We start from the raw sequence: 18,466 nt of genomic DNA on the forward strand, positions 1-18,466 counted from the left end.
ATTTGTGTTTTTGACGGTATGAATCATAAAAACAAACTTTTTAAAAACTATTTTTATTGATCAAAAAAATAATACAAATTGGTATTTAAAAAATATTTCTCTGGAAAAAAAAGTAAAATGTTTCCCTTAAACAACAAACAGACATAGATCATGGAAACATAGAGGTATCCACGTGCACATGTATTGCGTGTACGTACATGAACAAGATTGAGGTTAAATTTTGTCCGGCTAGCAAAATCAAATGGTGCGCTAGTGTGCGTACGCGAAACGTCATAAAGCTCTATTGAGTTTCAAACAACTGTCAAACGCATGCAAATAAGCTGTGGTGAATTCAAAGTTGCCGTGGTGAGTTTCCGATGATTCAAATTGACCGTTTATTTTCAGATGTCCGTTTGCCGGAGCCGAAACTGTTTAGTTCGCCCAAATTTGCCTACGTGACGAACCGAGGGTACCGAAAATTTTCCACTAAACAACAACTTCATTAATCAAGAAGCTGCGCGCGGACGCGCGTTTGTGTGATATCAAAAAAACGCACGTCGCCGCCTCGTCCAATCGTGACGGCCATTATAAAGCATGATGATGATTAGGGGGGGGAGGTCGACTTTCGTCATTACACCCAGCGAAAATTTGAATCCGTGGTGGTCGCTTAATTTTTTGAGCTATTTATCTCTCTCTCGTTTGTTTCTACGCGCCAACTCCACGCACGTGTTTGGCGCGTGAACGCGCCTTGGGCTGTTGTTGTTTACTCTGCCGAATTTTCACGATCAAGGTCATCCCAACAGTAAACAACTTTGTTAGGAGGAGGGAGGGTATCTTGGCTCGCTGATCAGCGCGTTGTTTACTACCTTGTTTCTGTATTTCTTTCGAGTTGAGCAAAAAACAACCGGCAAAAATGGCGTAATTCCGAAAACATCCCCACTTTGAACAGCTTGTCACGTAGACCGTCGAACACCTCAATACAATCTGTTTGTTCATTCTTGAGCGCACTTATCAGAATGTTGAACCCACCAAACTAACGCCACCCCTTATCTTGTTATTACAGTGAAAAGAAAATTATCGACCTGGACAAACCGATGCGCTGCGGGGCCTTCGTGGACCCGTCCCGCGTCAAGCAGTACACCGAGGCGGACTTTATCCTTCCGGAGACGCCCCCATTCCACTGGTTGCTGCCGAAGCCCAAGGACGATACCAGCTCGCTCAAATCCGGCACCGACGAGGACCGGCAGTCGATCAACTCCCCAACGGAGGCGCCGTCCTCCGCCGACGAGAACTCGTCCACCAACGCCAACAACATCCTCAACAACAACAGCAAGGGCGGCTCGTTCGAGTCGGCCGGACCCATGAACTTCCGGTTGTCGCAGTCGCCCAAGAGTGGCGAGCCCAACGTGGCCGCTGCTGCCGGCGGTCCCGTAGCAGCAGGTGCCAGTGCAGCTCCCGCCGCCGGATCCAACTCGGGTTCGCCACCAGCCTCGTTGACCGGCGAGTTCCGGAGGTCCTCGCGGTGGTCCATCCGACAAACCGGACCCGAGGACGAGCGGTTGCTGAAGGAGTTGCACTTTCCCTTCGCCGCGTCCAACTCGCCCATTGGTGACCTGGCCAAGTTTTACCGCGAGTGCTTCAACGCACCGCCCCTGCAGGAGTTCAACCAACTGTCGAACGTGATCTCCAACGTGGACGACGAGGAGGCGGCAAATGCCGACGACGGCGGCCGGATACTGACCGGCGCGGACGAACTGGTCGAGGACGACGTCGACGACCTGACGCGGCAGCTGGAACAGTTTGAGACGTCGCTGCCCGAGTTCGAGACGCTGGTGACGTCGCTGTGCCAGTCGGTGGACACCAACTCCAACAGTTAAGAGCCGAGTTGTTAGCCGCGAGCTCGCGGGATGTTGCTAGGTTTAGGAGAGCGGGTCAACATTTATGCAGTTTTTCTTAGTCTTTTTAAGAGAGAACAGCCGACTGATTGATGATATTCATCTATAAACCAATGTTTTTTTTTTGTTTTTTTTTTTATTTACTTTCATCTAGAAGTAAGTCAGACCTTAGAGAATACTGTTAAGACAAACGTTAATTTCAATTTATGGGACAGGAAACTTGTGTATTATAGCTAAAACTGGACGAGTGGAAGCGAAAAGTAGGTAGGATTAGGACTACAACCAATTGCTGTACATAATTTGGAAAGGGCCTTTTTGGAATACGGTTTACTAGGAGCAGTGCTCACTGCTGGAAGTTTTGTATGTTCTAAGGGAAATCATAAGAAAGGATTATCTAAGGTAATACACAATGTTGCAGAGAGAGAGAAAAGAAACAAAGTTCCTTATGTTTGTCGCTTTACTTCGTTTTAATACATTCGCAAACGAAACCTTTTTTAAATCTAGACAAAAAACGAGGAGTGTTTTCCTTATTCTAAAATATTGAGTACATGTTGAACCTTTCTTACAATTTGCTCTGAGTCATTAAAGTGTAAATAATTTATACCTATATATTTCATGAAAACCATGCGCCGCGAGTGACGAGCCGGATTCGATTAGTCTCACTGTCTCACTCATCACGAGTGGCGATTTGCACCCAATTCGACATATTCCAAAAATTAAACCTAAATTTACGCACGCAAATCGTCCACGTTCTACCAAATGGGCGGACGAAACGCGGCAGACTGACTCCGCTTCTTTGCCACGTTTGCGTCCTCCCACCAGCAGCAGCAGTGGCCAGTCACGGGTAATCGATTTCCCGCTCCCTTCCCGGCGCATTATCGTAAGCTTTTTATTGAAGAAAGATGATATTTTTATTCTTATTTTGCTCCATAATCAAAAAAGGTAAACGTAGATGTAAGCAGAGCTTTATCGCTTTACAGCCATTGTTTAACATCAAGTTTTTTTATATATATAAAACCACAATATCTAGAATATTCTTTTCTTTCTGTTTCTCTCATAAATTGCATATCACAACTGCTAAATTTCTCTTTTCCTTTCACCTTTCCTTACCTTCAAATATTTTAACCACATTCAAAGACTGAGTAAACTTTTATTCGCCGTCACCAAATTTTCGATAGGGATTAAAATTTTATTCTGATTTATTTATGAGTGTCGCTACCATCTACTCAAAACAAACCTATATTTACTCACGCTTAACACGACACATCGGTCAAATCTAAACTCATTGTTGCAAACTGTTGATCATTCAGACTAGAGAAAAGAAAAGCAAAATTTGGTTCAACACATTACTAGCATGCATCGGTAGGAGCAGAAACAAATTAGTGCTTTACACACATGTATCAGCAGAAAAAGCTATCCCATGAAACCAACCAACCAAACGCATTGTAAAATCTTGAAATTGTTCTATCCAGTAGCATTAGGCAGAAGAAACGGGGGAAAACAAACCATAGAATTGTACCACGGTCGAGGGCAGAGCTCGACGAAAACCATCTCTAAACAACCATTGTGCATTGTAATCGGAAGAATTAAGCAGAAAAAAAAAATCAATCCAGTCCTAACAATATCCAAAACATTGACAGAAATAATTCAAATAAACTCAACAAATTTTGGTTCATTTAAACAGAATCGTTGGTTTATGTTTTTTTTAATTCTTCATAGAAATGAAAGAAAATCCTGAAAACTCCATTTGGAACACTACAGTTTTAATTCGATAAAAGATTATTATTTCAAAAAGTTTAATTTCATCATCAACAAAACCAAAACCATACTGAATTCTTAACTAAAAATCATGAAAAAGCGATATGCGAACAGGGGCAGTCTAGTAATTCTCCCCATTTTAATAACTTTAATGGTTATTTAAGCAACAAGTTGAAAAATGAGGAGTTTTTCAGCACTAGTCGTAAAAAATCAAGTTCAAACAACAATTCCGAAAAACACGCTTTTAAGTCAAGTGTTTAGTCATTTGAGTACTAAAAAGTAGAACTTTTCAGCACTTATGTCGAAAAGTAATACTTTTCAATTATTTAATTTTTATTAAAGAAAAGAAGGCCAGTTTCGTCATTCTAGTACGACAGGAAAAGGATGTAGTTTCACAACGAAGTTCTCATTTTTTAGCATTGACAAACTTTTTTTTCAATTGCAATTCTCTGTAGGTTTGCATTTCAGCAACTTAATATTCAATTTGCAATTTTTTTTATTTTTTAAAATTATAAAAATCTAGAAAGTATAAAAAAGATTTTCACCAAAAATTATCCTTTAAATTACTAGGGGAGTGTGGAGTAATTTGGACACCCTAAGGAAATAGCTCTGCCACGGGCTGTATGGATATTTTAAAGGAGTGTGGATGACACCAGAGGATAATAGAGACCATATTTGATGGAACAATTTCATTCATTTTGATAAATTTTGAAGAAAAACCCATTTTTATCGCAAAAATTAAAAGGTGTATAAATTACCTCCACATTTTTGTGTGGGGGTAATATGAACACCCCTATGGGGTAATTTGGACATGCCTTGTGGGGTATTTTGGACATGCATTATGGGGTAATATGGACACCTTTTGTGGGGTAATTTGGACACATGATGAAGAATAAGTTTAACATTTGATTTTTTGAGCATGTTTTTTAACCTTCAACCTGGTTTTGTAATTGCTTTATATTTTTAAGTGTTTATTTTGCTCACAATATTTCATCAAAGGTTTTAATAATGATTTTGTGATAGAACTATAATTCAATAGGAAGATAACAAATAGTTCAGTATAGAATACATAATTGAATCATTCATGCTGTAATGATTTAAACATTGATTCTGGATTAGGCACAAGTTTAGTTTTCAGTGATTAAGGTATCGTTTAGATTTATCTAAATCAATCTTTATTTGGAACTAATTAACCTGAAACCATTCATTTTTCAGTTTACATTCCGTAGTCCTTCAAATTTAAATATTATTGTAAACCAGCATAGAAATTAGAAATGTCAAAGAAATTTATTAAAAAACAATGAACATTAGAGTCTAGTTGAACGACAAATCTGCAGTAATCAGATTTTTATCCATTCAAATATTGAAATAAATTTATTTAAATTAAAACATAGGGGTTTTGTGTAAGTTCTCATTGCTCACACTCCTTTTTGAGTGTTTTCACATTTTAAATCCCTCTAAATTTATCTTAAGCCCTTTAAAAACTCAACCGACCATGAAAGTTACTTTTTTTTTGCCTGACAGGTAGACTTTCAGGTATGTCCAAATTACCCCACAAGCCATGTCCAAATTACCCCCATAGCATGTTCCATAAAAAAATGCAATTTTTGATGATAAAAATTAATAAAATGCACAATATTTATACGTACATAACTCAGGTATCGTCACAGCAACCCCCTTAAACAAAAATTGTCCACTTTTTTGCAATATAATCCCTGCAAAACCTTATTTTCCAACCCTCAAATATTAGAACTTAAGGCAGTGCCAACCAGCCTTTGGAAACTTTTACATATTATAACAAAATTACTCAACCTATTCCAACTTTTTTGGTTTGTCCATACTCCTAGGCCATTACTAGTACTAGCCTTATCACTTAAATTGCCGTTTTAACTTTATATCCGAAGTAAAGGTGATTTTTAAAGGGGTGTCCAAATTACCCCCACTGTCCATATTACCCCCACTGTTCATATTACCCCCACTGTCCATATTACCCCAAACTCCCCTATACGCTATAGACTCAATAATCCGAAAATTTATCTTCGAATAATCGAATGGTTCCATCCTATTCTCCAAAATAGACCATTTACCAAAATGCAACTCCGAACAAATCCATTCGCCAGAATGGTTTATTCCCAAGAGATAGATCAGAAAATCACTTCTCACGATAAAGATAAAAAAAAATACATGTAATTTTTGTATGGAAAGCTGCCAAGTTAGTTCGTTTAGCCAATAAAAAATACAAGTTAAAACAATTTATGGTTTAAGAGATTTTTTTTATTTTAACCAAGCGTTACACAATAAATGTCAGAAAAATGTGTAATTTTACCTCTAATAATGTGTAAATTTACCACTTTTTCGTTGTAATTCAACTTTTTCAGTATAAATGGTAGAATATTATATCATAAAATAGGTAATATTCCAATTTTAAACCATCCAAATTCACATATTTTTGCAATGTATTTAGAAATATCATGAGGTTCACAAATTGTTATTTTCAGTTCTGCTAAAATGCACGGCTTCACAGTTTTTAATCAAATCAATTTGAATATTTCATTATTCAACAACATTCAACCACAACAACAACCAAGAATTTCGGATTGATCAACATGCACGGAAATACTGGCGAAGGCAAATCCTACAATCAATCGGTTATTTTATTTAGATTAGTGATTGGTTTGCTCAATGAATAAAAAAAATGCTTATAAAGCTACAACTACATCAAATTATATTTCTATGTGCACTGGACAAAATTCTGGAGATATCTCTTGAAATCTATTTTAACTAAAGAATTCGATTCGTCTAATTTGGTCTAATAGTTGCAAAGCTACGAAAAAAAAGAAAACAAGCTTTTTAGAAAATCATAAAAAAGGGTGTCGTGCCAAAATAAGACGAATATTTTAATTCCAAAATTGTAAGTATTGATGAGGACTGCTGAAAAAACAACACAAGACGTTTAAAATTCAAATTGTTTTCTAAAATAGTAACGAAAGCTATATAAAATCTGTAAATTCATAAAATTCAAATTTGCAATTAAAAAGCACTCCAATGCCTTAATAAAGGGCACCGTGACACCTTCTGCTAGAAAAGGATTGGACCATATCATGCTGAGATACACACCCTAATTGAATAATTATGTTTCTGAGAGTTGTTATATCCAAATTCGGTCCAATTCATCACAATCATTTTTTTGTCAAATTCATAACGTCATCATAAAATAATTTATTACATTTTATAACGCGGCTTAAACACTGACTTAAGTTATTGAAGAACATGGAACAAAAATTATTGAAACATTACAATGCATCGAAAGTTTCAAAATAAACATGTAAACTTTTTAGCTATTCCTCTCCTTAAGCTCCGCAGAGCTTTAAAGCTTACCTACTACCTTTGAAATGAACCTGATACGGAAAATGAACTGAGAAAGTGTGAGAGGATCATTGTATCTCTCTTCTATTTACAAGCTAAAAAAGTTTATTATATGAATTTGATTCTCAATTAGTTGGCTGAAAGAAATTATCAATAAAGAAGTTAGAATTCTTCTTACTATAATAAAAAAAATCATAACAAAATTTTATAAAGCCAAAAACAAACTGCTGTTTCGTTATTTGAACCAGCCAAAAAATAACTCATAAGAGCAAAGAGCAAGTGACCAGTTGGTGGTCATTCGCTCACAACACCTGCCGGCGGTTTTTAAGTTAAGCGGTTTCATTCCATCAAAACAAACATTTATTTCTTATTAGGAATCCAATACAATTTTAGAGAAGTATATAGATTAGAAAATCTTGATACGTATAAATTGACTAAATATGTTAAATTGAAATCTCTTAAATTAAATTTATCTAACATACTAGTTTTTCCTAGCCATCAAGCTTTTAGTGACACCAAATTTCCAACTATTACGCCAATCTGCTGAGTTCGTGAGCAAACTTGTTCAAACTTTATTTATCTACTTACTTATAGACGTCCAACCGCGTGTATTTACACTACCAATCTCAATCCCGCAGAGAGCAGCTCATTTGTGCGATTTGTTTAACGACAGTCGAGTCGGTGTGATGACACATCTCCAAAGCTCTCCCCAGAGCTTGACTCTCGGAGCGCGAACACTTTTCTACTCGTGCCAAGAGCATCGACACAATCATTTGATTTGGTTCTTGTTCGTCGTCATTCGCGACCAGCTGTTGGTTGGGCTTCGACTCGTTCGATCAATGAATTTCAGTTGCCCAATGGCCGTGCACCGTGAATGACACGAAATCGACATCCGCTCTGTAGTTAGTTCGTTTTTGGTGAGGCAGGACTTCCGAAGTGGACATGTAATGTAAATTAGATGAGTGGAGCAACCTGGTAGTTTGTAGAATTTTAAAAAAGTGTTTTCCGTGAATTCTGGATTTGCGGCTTGTGATTGGAGTGTGAATTTGCACAGGTGTACATGAGATGGTATAAGAAATAACCACTTCATGTAATATTCAACGACCGAGACGATCCAGTGTCCCAACGAGTGTTCTGAGCGATAAATAAGAGGTGTTGTGCAAAATCCAGCAGTGTTGCCTAAGCGGTGAATCTCGACGATCCTCCAACGACGGCCACGCGGTGCTGGCCACGCGATGATGGCCGTGTGGAATTGGCTCCAAACCTGAAACCTATATCGTAATCTTCTCCACCGTTTTCGGATTTGGATTGGTTTGGGCCAGCAGTTCGTGTGTTTGTGTGTGTCGTGAAGAAAGAACAAACAGGCTTGGGCCAAGTCAGTGTCGAGTCGAGCCTCTCGAATATGTGCAATGTGCAACACGCTCAACTTATAAAAGTTGATATTTTACATGTCCAGCAGTCTCGATTTGAGCCGAACAAGTGGCCACGAGAGACTCGCAAAGTGAATGTCGAGAGTCTCCACGAGGGGGCAGCATAAGTGAAAAATATATAGCATAGAAAAAAAACCGTCGTCTACATTCGAAAGGAAAAAAAAGATTTATTTTAAATCAGTTTTTTTTCGTAACTCTCCGGTGCTGAGGAGAGACCCTCTCGAGTTTGTGTGGTCCAAGGAGAATTCGCCCTCAAAATGGTGCAATGTACGCTAGTGCTGGCCGGAATCGGTGTCTTCATGGCGGTCGGCGGTGCCCTTTTGGGCTGGGTCGTCTTTCCAGGGGCAGTGCATGACAAAATTATCGAGGTGAGGATGAGCGATTTTAGTGTTCGACAAACACGTTGACCACCAACAGAGGCAGGTTTTGAGATCTAATGCGATAAGACGTGAATAGAGCTGCTGCTCACACGCGGATGCACAGGAAAACCTGTACTGGCTGGGTGGTGTTTTACTGGAAAATTACATTCGATTAAATGGACCGATAAAGTACTTAATTACAAATGGTGGGGATCACACGGAAACGTGCTGCTGAATGCACTACATGACCGACTTTTGTTGGAATTTTACTTAATTGTTTAGTTCCAGCAAACCGATTTTTTTTAAATAAACGATTCTGTTTTATGCCATAATATGGTTTGACTAAATTTAATTAGAATGACAAAGTGACTCATCGGTATTAAAACGTTTAAATAATAAATTAATGTTTTATTGTCCTCTTTAATTAATAATTCAAATATCTAATTCAAATACCTAATTCAAATATTTTTCAAAGTTGTGTCCCTCGGCTCTGGCATAGGTCGAAAAAGGAAGGGCAAAAAAATGAAATAACAAGCCATAGTCATAACATTTCAATGAAAAAAGTATTTTAAAATGCATGTTAAACTAGTTCAGTTGTTTTGAGATCATGAGTTCCCAAAATATGTAAGATTTGACGAAAACAATAATTATAGCGAGATAAAACTTTTTGCGGTACTGATTTTTGAATAAGGCCAACCATGCGAAAAATGATTCTTAAAGCAGGGAAATGAATTTTAAATTGATTTCAGCTAATTGCACTTAAATTTTCATCGACATTTTGAAGTTTTTTGAACAAAATTTTTTTTTTGCTTTTTGATTTTTTGGGCTGATTTTGAAAGGGGTTACAAAAACTTTTTAAAATATTTGTATCAGCCTAAGGCTTTTATAGCATGATCATTTTTTTCTTTAAAACCCTGCATTTATTATATTATTTTATTTTTATATAATATAAAAAGATATATTTTTTTATCAATACGAACATGAAACAGAGCTTTTAACAAGTGCATTTTGGAAATGAATTACAGAAAATCCCATCTTGTATTTCTTCGAAAATTGGAAATTGCTATTGAATTAAAAAAGGCGTGATTGTTTAAGGCCGTTGCAAATATTTTTTAAAGTTTTTGTCGCCTCTCTTTTTCATTAAAATGTGAATACCATTACTTGTTATTTAAATTTTATATTTTTAAATTTATTTATAACTTTATTTATAACCGATCGATAATAGACTTTATTTACAAAAGTTGCATAGGACCTATTGAAAACTAAACCGATATTTGGTACTAAAGCTTTTTTCAAGTGAATTTCAAAGAAAGCTAGAAAACTAGATAGTTTTGCTTTAAAATTATTTGTAAATAATCAAATGTTGAGGAAATATGATATTATGTTGGTTTAACTCTCGATGGAATTGTTCGATTAACTGGGCAAAATTTCGGAAAAGAGCATTTTATGGTGCCAAATATCAGACATGCCTATTTATGATCCAAAAGTCCTTGAAAAAAACTGTGGCTTCAATTATGCTTCTGTCATAAATTATTTGTTTTTTCCTTAGGGTTCAAATTTATGCTTTTGCTTGTAATCATTTCAGTTGTTCTTGAACTTGATCTTATGTTAATGATTAGTTAATTAGACGAAAACAAGGTCCGAACCCTTAATCTGTCAAAAATACGAGACTTTCACCGCTTTTGACATTTTTTTATGATTTATTATGAATTCGATCCACCCTTTGCGTGTAAAACTTTTAAAATGAACAAAATGATAGGTTGTGTTTAATAACATAATACAGAGAATTCTCTTTTTACGCGGTGGCATTACGCTTTTTGTTTTGTAAATTTTTCTTAAATCATACAAGATGTTTGCAAGCTTCAAACAGCGTTTTGTAGATCTGAACAAAACCTACAAATTGCTTTTAAAACATTGAAAAATGTTGCGTCGTTTCTAGAGCGTCCAATTTCCCGTCCCGGGAAAAAAATTCCCGGGAATTCCCGGGATTTCCCGAAAAAAAATATTTCCCGTTTCCCGGGAAATTTGTAAATTTCCCGGGAATTCCCGAAATTCAAGCGCAAGTATACATTTTCTTAAGTTTTTGGAACTATTTTTTGAAAATGCACTGGAAAAATATTAAATGAACAAACTCAACATGATTTTGTTGAATTAAATGTATTGTTTGGTTTATATATAATTAATCAGATAATCAGAAATTATGATATCAGAATTATGTTTGATAATATTAAATTTTGAAGCAACTGGAAATAGATCTTGCTTAAGGGTGCACAGCAACCAAGGAAGTTGTTGTCTTCTTATGCCAAAATTGACAAACTTACGGACCCAATCCTGCACAAATCTGATTGTAAAAACAGGCAAATTTTGTTGTAAATCACTTAGTAGACAGTACTTTAGGGGATGAATAAAACATTATATCGATAGTTCCCGTAGTTTCGAAAATACTAAAATATCTGTAACAAAAATCTTGGTGCAAAAACTCTTGTTGATGTGCACCGTTAATGAGTATTAAATTATTATAATTAGGTAAGCTTTTAACAGATTGATATTATTTCATCAAAACAACATTAACTCCATACCTCCAAATTAAAATTGAGATTTTTTTACGTTTTTGTTTACCATGATCAAATGAGATGAAAATCGTTGTTTTGCAAAAAGAATTAATTCAATTGGTTAAATACTTAGTACTAAAGAAATTACAATTTGAAGTAAAAGAATTATGGAGCACTGGTGCAACTACAGGTGTAAGAGGGTTAAATGTGAAAAATAGAAGACTTTTTGTGGAATGATGTTAGTTTATCGTATAATTTAAATCATGTTGCATAATAATTCAAAAAAATCGTTGAAAAATTACTTTCTATTGTTTGTTCTCAAAAAATGCAAAAATATATTCAAAGCTTGCTTCAAATATTTTAAAACATTGGGTTGTTTGGAGTAAAACCAACACTAATAACATAATTTGTGCATGTTTTTTTTTTCTCATTTCAATAAACTGGTAACAGAGGCAAGTTAAAATTTCTCATCATAAAATACCAAAATACATTTTCTTGTAGTTGAATGATTTTTTACATGCAATCAAGCTGTTAATTGATCTCCACACTTAGTGTTGATGTCCTATACAATTTTGTTGCATAATATAAATGAAAACCAAGATCATAACAATTTTCAATAAATTTAAAATTTCCCGGGAATTCCCGGGATTTCCCGGGAAATTGGATGAAAATTTCCCGTTTCCCGGGAAATTTGTAACCACGGGAAATTGGACGCTCTAGTCGTTTCAGAGGAATCGTCAAATTAGAAAAACGTAACGCACCGCGTAAAAAGAGGTTTCACTGTATTTTGCTGATAAAAATATTTTTTTTTTGTGGATCAGTTTACAACACAAAGTCGAGGTTGGATTAAATGCTGAAAAAAAATCCTCAAGTACTTGATCATCGAGTGACTTTACTATTTTATGGATTTGCAAAGTTCAACCAACCGCGTATTTCACACTTTACACGCACATGTCATTATTGGTTCTGCGCTTCATACTTAACAAAGTCGATAACACCTTAAAACAAACGTACGGTAAAGCGACCATTTGTTCAGCGTTTAGCGCTCAGTGAACTAATGTTCACTGAACCAGAACGCGACCCGCACGCGGAAGAAGTGTGGTTGTGCGTGCAGCAAACCTCCAAGATGCAGCAGGTCTTCTTGAAGAAAAGGTCGTCAAAACGGTTTAGATGCTGGCACGGGCCTTCATAGTTCAAACCACAATTACGCCACCAAAACAACCTTAAGATTGTTTTGTGACTATTTGCCAACAATGCTCGTCGACACAAATTGTTCACGCCACAGTGGCCACACTTCCGTTTGCTCAAAAGATGTTGGCTCTCCAAAAATAAACTGTTGAAGATATTTTTCACTCTCTTTCCTTCGGTTTGAGATTTGAATTACCACTTTGATTAAAAACAAACTCTTCAATCACTCTTCTGCCCCTGGCAGATCCATCGCAGTACACCATGATTTCAAAACCAAAACTTATCGAAAAAGGCAGCCCTCGTTCAGGGCCTCCCCAGTTCAAAATGCTTCACATCCCCGCCACGGCCTGCTGCGGTATCATCCTCATTTTTTTGTCACCGCCAAGTTTCTTCTTCGGGGTCATGCATGACTTTTTTCATGACCAACTTAGTTAATAAAACATTCCGAAGCCGTGTGGGGCTTGCCCCCTCGGTTTTGAATATCATTCAAAACGGCACGGAATTCGGTTTCGTCGTGAAAATCCGAGGGGGTAGTGCAAAAAGCATAAACGTTTTAGCAGGCTGCGATGATGGGGGGTACGTGCTGGTAATATTAACTATGCTTTCGGCTCCAATATGGGGGGCAAACTGACCAATCGATACCCTTGGGAAAAGTATATTGTCTGATTGCCTTGATAAGTTCATTGTCAAGCGAGCGGTACGTGATTCGTTGGGGGTGGTTTCATGTGAACTCTAAGGTTAGTTTATTGTTTGGCGGCAATATGAACCACATGAATCAATTGAATACCTGTGTTGAATATTAAATGTATTGTTCTAAAAATGTCCAACAGTTATTAGCTTCAAGCCCAAGTAGGAAGCGTCGTTACCTGAGCAACACTTGTAGTAGGAGGCGTTGAATTGCAAATCAGGCCCTTTGACAGAATAAGGTCAGATGTTTCCATTCACCGCCTGCTACTACAAATGCTACAATCTTGAACTTGACTTCAACACGTGAATCGTGGCGGTTGCCCAGCGTGACAAAGTGCGTCACATTTTTTGAGTCATCCCTCTAATTACACTCTTCACTGGGCTCTGCTGTGAATTGACGCGGATAGTACGACGGTTTTTTTCTCTCCTCTTGCTGGCAAAGAATCTTTCCAGCAAAAACACCGTGAACTGATGTTCAATTATAAGTTAAGCTTCCTGGATGGCTGAGGTGGTTTCGTTACGAGCAGATTTGCATTTGCGAGAGGTGTTAACCAAAGACTAAACACACGCAAAAACAAGAACAATTGAAACTATTGTTAGAGGACTTAGACTAGTCATGAGGTCAAGTAACTAAGAAAAACTTGATTGCATTGATTTGTCACGACTGTCGTAATGATTGCTAATAACAAGTCTGTTGAGTTACACTTATTAGTGATCCCAAAGATCAAGACCTACAATTCACACTCTTCTCCTTTGTGGATCCATCAGTGATTAGTTGAAAGTTATTAGTCGAACAAAGAACGGAGAAAGGAAAAAAATTGCCCTCCCCTGATGTGACGACAAACACTTTGCTTGCACTGACTGTATTAGTCAGTTTGTACATGGCAAATAAATTGACCTTACGTCATGTGCGGCTGCGAAAAAAACAGAACCTGCCGCTTCTCGGCGGAGATCTCCCGGGCTGAGAGAGGTATGCTAATTGAACTTTACCGGGGGAAATCTGGCAAGAGCTCACAGTAGAACAAGTAGAAATATTTTTGTTCAGAACCGAATAAAACTAATTGACTCTTATACAGATTTTTGTGCAACATCATATTTTTCAATATTTGTTTTGGAACCATGCATTGGAAAAAAATATAAAATCTATCAGTTTTATGCAACTGATGTGACCTTTGAGAAACGAAATTATCCCACTATGCTTATTTGCCTGGGAAGAACAACAATTCAGTTTAGTTTGTCTTCGACAAATTGTTTAAAAAAAACTCTCATGAAAACTCAAGATCCTCGCAAAGTCAGTTATTTTAATGAACGCTTTGAGTAATCTCTCAAATAGTATTATTTTCAGAACTGAGGCTTAGGAACTTCACAATCTTTTAAATCTACCGGTAAATCCACATTCTAATTTATGTAACTAGCTTGTGAGTCATAGATAGCTTGAGAAGCGTATCTTTGAGGTGTAATTTGTAACAAGTGGTGTGCTGTTATTAAGTGCCCTTAATCGTTATTCTCATGAACTTGAGTGAGTCAGGTTGCATTAATTTCATTTATCAGGTAAGGGAAAAATATATTTAAATATTTAGTCAATTTTGCAAATGTTCAACTTCACAAAAACTTAAATTAAATCAAGAGGAAAGAAATGCAAATTTCAAATAAATCTACACAGCCAAAAGGCGGAATGCAGATTAATGAAAAATCACTTACACAGCCAAATAAAAACGGTACATGTATATACTTAAACATGCATATTTCACCTAGTTAACATTTCGACGTCATGGTGCTAACTTAACGTACGCCGTTTTTGACGTTCCGAGAAAAATGCGTTTTAATGTTTGACCTTGAATAAACAAAAAAAAAGAGAACGCAATGTAAATAAAAACAAACACGCCAAGTTTTGTTCAATTTGGTTGGCGGAGTCCCGAGTTATGATTACAGATGTTTACAGTAGTCGGGCAAGTACATGTGTCAACCGCGTTCTGGCAATTTTTAAGTGTGTCAAGATAGCACGACCAACAGCACCCTGATTGGCTTCGACACGTCCATGAAAGCCGATACTCGCGGTATCCCAAACCATCTTCTGCGGGGAGTTGTACCGTCGATCTTCGCATCAAAGTACAACCATGTTCCTCCAAACAACAGATTCTTCACCGATGGCTCCAAGCTCGACGGCTGTACGGGCTTCGGTGTTTATCATGAATCTTATCAGCTGTTCTTTAAGCTGAAGGACCCGAGTTCGGTTTACGTCGCAGAGTTAGCCGCGGTTTACTGCGCACTGCGAATCATCGAGACCATGCCACCTGACCACTACTTCATCTTCACCGATAGCTTTAGCTCTGTTGAGGCTATCCGGTCTCTGAAGCCGACCAGGGAGTCTGCGTTTTTTCTCACGGAAATACGCAAGACTTTAAACAACCTGGCGGCTCAGTCCTTCAGCATCACGGTGGTGTGGGTCCGCGCTCATTGCTCGATTCCGGGTAATGAGAAAGCGGACTTGCTCGCCAAGAAGGGTGCTGAGAGTGGAGACATTTTTGAAAGGCCAATTAGCCTACAAGAATGCTACGGTTTGCCGAGGCAGCGTGCGCTCCTGGATTGGCAAAAACAATGGGACGACGACACCAAGGGACGTTGGATGTATTCCATACGACCTAAGGTGCAAAGAAAAGCCTGGTTCAAGGGAATGGACTTGACGCGTGGATTCATCAGAACGATGTCCCGCCTTATGTCGAACCATTACTCGTCCAAGGCTCATCTTTACCGTATCAACATGAGTGATACAAACTTATGCGACTGTGGGCAGGGTTATCAGGACATCGACCATCTCGTATGGGCGTGTCCAGATCACCAGGCTCACAGAATTAAGTTGAAAGATACCCTCAGGGCCCGAGGAAGACCACCAGAAATCCCGATGCGAGACGCGTTATCTCAACTAGACCTTGATGTTCTCTATCCGATCTATCAGTTCCTCGTAGATTCCAAAATATCCATTTAGTTTTCTTCCAGTTAGTTTTCCTTCAGTTAGTTTTCCTTCAGTTAGTATAACTCGCCTTCACACAAAGCCGTCGTTTCTGGATTGCACCGGAAGCAAAGCAAGAACGCCCCAGCAGCTGGACACCGAGTTGCGGCTGAGGACACAAGCAAAGGCCAGAAGAGCCAACCAAGACCCCTACACAATCCCCCTTCCCATCCCACGCCTTGTCTTTAACATCAATCCCTTCCCTACTAACCCCGAGTAGGCCGCGGGTAATCGGCTCCCCTCCCACTAACATTTACACACAAGATCCTCTGTAATTATTAAGTCAAATGTAATTACAATAGCCGACTCGGTCCTAACCAGGTCCCAGTACCGAAAAGGACCTAATAAAAAAAAAAAAAAAAAAAAAAAAAAAAAAGATAGCACGACAAAATTAAAGCTTTCATATTAAGAGAGGCAATAATGCTCGATTTTTTCGGTTTTTATTTAATATCTATAAGTTATGAGTTATTGAGAGCTGTACAAAATAACGTTCTAAACTCAATTTAGCCCAAAATGCACACGCGACAAGATAGCACGACAACGACAATTTCTGAAAAAAAAATCCACTCGTTAACCTTCCTACGGTATTGGGGTCCTTTTCGGCCTTTTTGAAAATTAAATTTGCCATAACTTTTGCTATATACATGCTAGAGCCTTGAAATTTTCTGACATTAAATTTATAGTATAAATACACATTTCACAAAACAAATAAACCTTGGACGACCCCTAGGGAAGCGTCCATAACAAAAGTTACTTTAAAGGTATTGGGGTCCTTTTCGACCCCAAACTTTAAAAAATTGCCAAAAATCCAGTTTTTGACCAATTCCGGTTCTTTTGGTCACAAATGAAAGCTTAGAACGTCCTCTTTCCGAAACCGACCTGGAAAATCGGATTTGGTCACTGTGGCCACCGGGAATCGACTACAACCGAAAAAAGGCCTTTTTGAGACCCCAACTTTGACGACCTGTATCTCCGGCAAATTTTAACCAATCAGGATGTTCCAGGTTGCATTCGACAGGTATTTACCTGTACTTTGACCACAAATATTAATATCAGAGACAGGTGACCTACCGGTTCCGGAAATCCGGAATATCCGAAAAGTTCATATTTTACTGTTTTTCACGAGTCATCCTGACCAATCTGATACCAATACTGTCATAATAGTTGAAATTGATCCATAAAACTTACTAAAAACACAATACACGATTGCCAGAACCACTCTGCAGTGTTAGTGGCCACTTCCGGGTAACCTGGAACCGGTTCCCGGGTACCCGATGATTTTGAACTTTTTGTTGAAAACCCATCATGTTGCATATCAAACTTCATGAAATTGAAAGATATGTCCATCTTTGATAATGCCGTTAATCTCTGAGTCATCCTGACCAATCTGGAACCGGTTACCGGTGGCGCCTTGGGGACACTTCCGGAATATGAGATAAACCCTATCATCCGACATATCAAACTTCATGAAATTGAAAGATATGTCAATTTACGGTCATGCCATTGTTCGCTGACCCTTTCTGGCCAATCTGGAACCGGTTACCGGTGGCGCCTTGAGGACACTTCCGGAATATGAGAGAAACCCTATCATCTTACATATCGAACTTCATGAAATTGAAAGATATGTCAATCCACGGTCATGCCGTTGTTCGTTGACCCATCCTGTCCAATTTGGAACCGGTTACCGGTGGCCCTTTGGGGACACTCCCGGAATATGAGAGAAACCCTATCATCCGACATATCAAACTTCATGAAATTGAAAGATATGTCAATCTACGGTCATGCCAATGTTCGCTGACCCTTTCTGGCCAATCTGGAACCGGTTACCGGTAGCCCCTTGGGGACACTCCCGGAATATGAGAAAAATCCTATCATCCGACATATCAAACTTCATGAAATTGAAATTTATGTCAATCTACAGTCATGCCAATGTTCGCTGACCTATCCTGGTCAATCTGGAACCAGTTACCGATGGCCCCTTGGGGACACTTCCGGAATATGAGAGAAACCCTATCATCCGCCATATCAAACTTCATGAAATTGAAAGATATGTTTATTTACAGTCATGTCGTTGTTCGCTGAAACATTGTGGCCAATCTGAAACAGGTTACCGGTGGCTCTTTGGGGACACTCCCGGAATATGAGAGAAACCCGACATATCAAACTTCATGAAATTGAAAGATATGTCAATCTACGGTCATGCCAATGTTCGCTGACCCATCTTGGCCAATCTGGAACCGGT

The 18,466-nt window shown here is 38.1% G+C and overlaps 2 protein-coding genes across 3 annotated transcripts in view; both read left to right on the plus strand.

Annotated features, from left to right (window-relative positions):
• LOC120423012 (autophagy-related protein 13 homolog) overlaps window positions 1–3,560 on the plus strand; it is a 50,433-nt gene extending 46,873 nt beyond the window's left edge. Inside the window, exon 4 of the mRNA XM_039586644.2 lies at window positions 1,043–3,560. Within this exon, the coding sequence (XP_039442578.1) occupies window positions 1,043–1,856 (814 nt within the window). The 3' untranslated portion in view covers window positions 1,857–3,560. The remainder of the gene's footprint in view (window positions 1–1,042) is intronic.
• A 4,311-nt stretch (window positions 3,561–7,871) lies between these two features.
• LOC120423009 (sensory neuron membrane protein 2) overlaps window positions 7,872–18,466 on the plus strand; it is a 33,840-nt gene continuing 23,245 nt past the window's right edge. For both annotated transcript variants that reach the window (XM_039586639.2, XM_039586640.2), the window contains exon 1: window positions 7,872–8,796. In XM_039586639.2, the coding sequence (XP_039442573.1) occupies window positions 8,686–8,796 (111 nt within the window). In that variant the 5' untranslated portion in view covers window positions 7,872–8,685. The remainder of the gene's footprint in view (window positions 8,797–18,466) is intronic.

This window comes from Culex pipiens, chromosome 3, assembly GCF_016801865.2.
Source record: "Culex pipiens pallens isolate TS chromosome 3, TS_CPP_V2, whole genome shotgun sequence".
Lineage (NCBI taxonomy): Eukaryota > Metazoa > Arthropoda > Insecta > Diptera > Culicidae > Culex > Culex pipiens.